This window comes from Nestor notabilis, unplaced genomic scaffold (genome assembly GCF_000696875.1).
Source record: "Nestor notabilis isolate BGI_N333 unplaced genomic scaffold, ASM69687v1 scaffold1997, whole genome shotgun sequence".
Taxonomy (NCBI): Eukaryota; Metazoa; Chordata; class Aves; order Psittaciformes; family Psittacidae; genus Nestor; species Nestor notabilis.
In genome coordinates, this window is record NW_009937620.1 from 51,729 (window position 1) to 56,919 (window position 5,191).

At 49.2% G+C, this 5,191-nt stretch overlaps 1 protein-coding gene across 1 annotated transcript in view; it reads right to left on the reverse strand.

Moving 5' to 3' along the window:
* The window catches only part of ITGA9 (integrin, alpha 9), a gene marked incomplete at both ends in the record, with an annotated part of 45,256 nt that overhangs the window by 36,978 nt on the left and 3,087 nt on the right, over window positions 1-5,191 (reverse strand). The window contains one exon of the mRNA XM_010018893.1: window positions 3-102. Coding sequence (XP_010017195.1) covers window positions 3-102 — 100 coding nt within the window. The remainder of the gene's footprint in view (window positions 1-2; window positions 103-5,191) is intronic.

The following is a 5,191-nucleotide window of genomic DNA, read 5'->3' on the forward strand; positions in this document are numbered from 1 at the left end:
CCTCCCCTTGGGCTGCAGGTTGGGGGGAATGATGTTGCAGAAGCCATGAGGCAGGATGTACTCCGTCTCGTAGTAGATGTTCTTCCAGCGGTGCGCACATGCCTGCAGAATCATATCACATTGGTTATTGACCCAGAGCCACAGGAGAGCTCTCAGACCAAGGCAGAGCATGTGTGAACAGGACCTCTCGTCACTGCCTTCCCCACATGACCCTGTTGTCCCATCCATACATCCCACTTGTTCAAAATAAAGCAACTCCTCACTGTTCTCTTCCGCCGCTCATGGCACTGCCCGAGATGAGAGCTCAGATCTCAGCCTTCACGTGTGTGTGACTGGGAAGACCACAGGTCTCAGAGCAATACAGAGCCCATGCCAAGATCTCTCACTGCATGAATCCGCACAGCTAGTGAAGCTTTTCTAACTCACGATGCACTAACAGAACCCAGTCAAGCCAGAAAACAGGGAAAACCAGGAATAAAGACACTGAGAATACATGTAAGAAGATCGGAACAGATTTTAAGACTTAGGTTACTAAGACCATATTAGAAGGTTATCCCACCAAGTCAAAGGCTGAACTGCTGGGAAAAGCAGCTGTGTTTCTGGAGACAGAAGAGCTGGGTCTCATTTACTGGTAACGAATTTAAGTGAAAATACCAGAGATTTTGTAGCAACAAGAGTGGCAACATCAGTCAAGGCACAGATGAGCTGCAGGGATCAGGGTGCCTTTCCCTTCATAGAGAAGAGCAAGATCACCCTGCAAAACCATACCGACACCAGCCCCACCAGCACCCTTGCTCAGTACAGCTGACACACGCAGGCACACATACAAGCAACGTGGAGCCTGGTTCACACCTTCCCAGAACTCATGGGCTGCAAACAATTAACACTGCGTTGCTGCCAGAAAAACCATAAGTTGCCTGATGCTCACAGGTTTGTTGGAATTAAAGGAAATGAAATGAAAACCAGCAAAGGCTTTGAACTTGAGCACGTGCCGGGCCGTCACTCCAGCTAGTCTGGAGTCACTGAAGTCAGTGTAGATGTGTTAATTTATATCATTTAAGGCTTGGTCCCATGCAAACAGAGCAGCCCCTATGCGACATAACATCTCCTCTGCATACTTCCAACTTTTCCTGGAAACTTTGCATCGGCCCCATTCGCAATCCCCACATCTGACCCTATCCTCCCCACACAAGACACTGTCTTCCTTCCCTTTGTGCTACCCCACTTTTCTGCCTCCACACCTCAGAGCTGCCCATGGGAGCATCCCAATATCATTAAAAAATATATCCATAAGACATGCACAGTTGTGTCACCTATCTAGTACAGAGTCACAGACTGGTTTGGGTTAGAAGGGACCTTAAAGCTCCTCCAGCTCCAACGCCTGCCACGGGCAGGGACACCTTCCACTAGAGCAGGTTGCTCCACGCCCCTGTGTCCAACCGGGCCTGGAACACGGCCAGGGATGGGGCAGCCACAGCTTCTCTGGGCACCCTGGGCCAGCGCCTCAGCACCCTCCCAGGGAAGAGCTTCTGCCTAAGAGCTCATCTCAATCTCCCCTCTGGCAGGTTAAAGCCATTCCCCTTGTCCTGTCCCTACAGGCCCTTGTCCAAAGCCCCTCTCCAGGTTTCCTGGAGCCCCTTTGGGCACTGGAGCTGCTCTAAGGTCTCTCCTTAAGGAGCCTTCTCCTCTTGAGGCTGAACAAGCCCAGCTCTCTCAGCTTCTCTGCATAGGAGAAACACTCCAGTAAAGGACCTGGGAAGCATATCAACTGCTGGGACACTCAAAGTTCAATCCATCAGTGAACGCAGGCCCCTTCCCGTACACTTAACCCCAGAAAGACATGAAATGGTAACACTCTTTTATTAACTGAAACAGCAAAACCAGTTGTGCAGAAGCCTGCTCTGCTGTTAGCAGTGCTGCACTTGGAGTTTGGTTTTCATGCCTTTACTAACTCCCAGTTAGTAAATATCTCCTGAAGACGGCTGTCATGGAGGGACTCTGGGGGCCATGGAAAGCTCTGCATTGTACTGTGGTGGATGCTTCTGAAGGCACTCTGCCCAACAGCCAAATGCACATGAGGAGTCCTGCAAAGAGCAGCTTTGGGGACTCCTTTATGTGCTTTAAGGAAGCTCAGGTATGATTTTAATCCCATGCACCACCCATGCAAGATTCAAAAGCAACAAAAAAGCAGCGTGTGAGATGCTAGTTTTCAGAGTAAGCAGGGTGTAGTTTCTCTCCTGACGGATCTGTGCTGCGAGCACAAATACACGCATGCACAGCCCTTGTAAAGACAGCCCCATAAAGACACATACCATTAAAGTCACAGTCAAGTCAACCCCAACTCCAGATACAAAAATCAAACGGCAACAGAGCAAGAGTATTTTTTAGAATTATGGAAGGATAAATAAAGGATTGTGACACAAAATGTCCAGGAATTTACAGCATCTCGGAAACTGCAAGGGGCTCACATAAATTAACCTCCTAATCTCTCCCAGAAGAGCACAAACAGCAGAGCTGAGGAGAGCAGCAGCAGCAATTCATCACAAGCAGGAGGCTTTGCGCAGGAGAGAGGTGCAGAGGCCAAGAAAGATAGAACAATATAAGGAGAGAAAAGGAAGCTGCTGCATAGGAAGTACGTTCAAGATCAGCTGGAGGCTATGGGCTCAATACAGCAATTCTGGGCACACCTAATCTGTTGGGGTTTGGTTTCTGGGTTGTTTGGGGGTTTTTAATGATCCCTTTCCTGTGCCTCCAGCATTCTGTGTACTCAGGCGTGCTACAGCTCACCACTGACTGCCTGAGTCTGTGGACAGCTCATAACCATAGCTCCGAGTGACGAGCTCCACCTCTGCTACCTCAGGAGGGGCTTCCCCCGACTCCCCCACGCCACAGCTGCAGGATTTGACATTTCCCAATAGACAGGATTTACAGCAGCTCCTCTTCGCCCCGCAGAACCCCGTTCTCTGCAGCCAGGAAGCCAGCACATTTGTCTTCCTGCCACGGCTCCTCCACAGCTGCCTTTGGTTCTTCTGCCTTCCCAACAACGTTTAGCTGGATCACGGTACACAGCCCCTGAATTATTCAACGTTGCTGAGGCAAGGTGATGTGCTACCAAAGGTGGCTACAGCCTTCCTTCTGGGATGGCACATGCCCAGAGAGATCTTGGGAACAGAGATGAGTGACCTGAAGTTGATGCTGTGGAGAGGGTTTTTCTATGGATGCCTCCCCTCGGTGATTACAAACAACCAACAGTTTATAAACCCTTTTTTAGATGCAAGCCACAGGCAAACCCCTGCACAACAACGAAGCCATCAGAACACTTTGGTGCTCAGCAGCTGCTGCCAGGGCTCTACCATGGCATAGGGGAGAAGAGATGCAAGCCCTTGAGAGCAGTGTGCCAGCAGTGTGTGCTCGCAGCCCAGAAGCCAAGCGTGTGCTGGGCTGATCCCCAGCAACGTGCAGCAGGTCGAAGGAGGGGATTCTCCCACTGGACTCTGCTCTGCTCCCCCCTGCAGCCCTGATCCAGCTCTGGGGAACAGCACAAGAGGGACATGGAGCTGCTGGAGCGAGGCCAGAGGAGGCCTTGAAGATGCTGCGAGGGCTGGAGCAGCTCTGCTCTGGAGCCAGGCTGAGAGAGCTGGGCTGGGGCAGCTGGAGAAGAGAAGGCTCCTCAAGGGGAGAAGAAGAAAAGCAACATAAGAGACCCAGGCCTGACTTCACCTGAATGCACAGTCCTTATGGAACCCTCTGCTGACTCCCGGAGTCAGAGCTCAAACAAGTTACGTTTTGAGTGTGCCACTGTCAGATCGCTTCTGGTTTGCTCTTTGGTAGGAGGCGTTTGGCTTTGCTGCAGTGATGGGGTTTTCTACAGACACACACAATCCCTAAGTCAATCAACTGCTTAAAATGAAAAGTAGCAACACCTGATACAAGAACAGTCATAACAGATGTGGCAGGTCTTTAGGAAGACCAAGACTGAAGGATGTGGCTAATCTCCAAATCATAATGCACTGTCCCCAGCTCCTCTCCCAAGAAAGTAAAATGAGGACTTCTGCCATTGCAGTTTGGAAAGAGAAGGCAATCTCAGCTGTACTATTGCAGCACTTAGATTAATGCAAATATTGACTGGCAGCATACCTGGGGACAGGAAGCCACCGAACTGCAAACTCAGAACTTCTTCAAGCTAATCTCACTTCTTTGTTTAAATCCTCATTGCTTTTCTATTCAGTCCCTCACACAAACATAAAACTCTGGTTCAGTAACATCCTGGCACAACATGGGCTCAAACACAATCTGTTTTTAACTGAACACCAGCTAAAACCTCCCCTGCACCTCCTCACCTCCCCTACCACGTGTTCCACTGAAGCTGGTTCTCTTACAGGGCAACAGGGAAGGTTGATAAGACAGAAATTTCAGCCACTAAGCAGTATCAAAGCAAAAGCAACAACTTTGTTATACAATCCATAGTCAAAGATACCACCCTGACTTAAAGGAATCCCTGAAGAGGTGCAGAAAACAGACCTGTAATGCCTGACAATATAGACTGTGCACACTCCTAACTGCAGGGAATCACTCATGAGAGTTTGCTGGCAATTTCAGTAAAACACTAAATTTCAGCAGACACACATTCAGACATGTCCTCTCTAAACACCAGTTTCTCACAGGGGCTTCAAAGAAGAGCTGCATTTAAAAGCACTCCTGATCTTTCAAATTAGAAGAGCATGTGTATAAAAACAATCTGCTTATGGGAAAGTCACAAAACTTTTTCATTTGAAAGTTATCACAAAACAGACAGTAACAATGCCCTGAAACAGCCAGGTGTTTCCCATCCAGGATGGAATCCTTATGCCTTCATTCCAAGTTCTGTCTACACACAGTTGTGCGCAGATGTATAATTAGTAGTTTAAGACCAGGCGCTTTGGCAACAAATATCAACAAGAATTAGATATTTAAACATCCTCAAGCATCCAGACATGATCTACTTGGTGAGAGCAGCATAGTCTTGTCTGAGGGCTGGTTTAGAATCACAGATCGGTTTGGGTTGGAAAGGACTTTAAAGCTCCTCCAGCTCCAACCCCTGCCACGGGCAGGGACACCTTCCACTAGAGCAGGTTGCTCCAAGCCCCTGTGTCCAACCTGGCCTTGAACACTGCCAGGGATGGGGCAGCCACAGCTTCTCTGGGCACCCTGT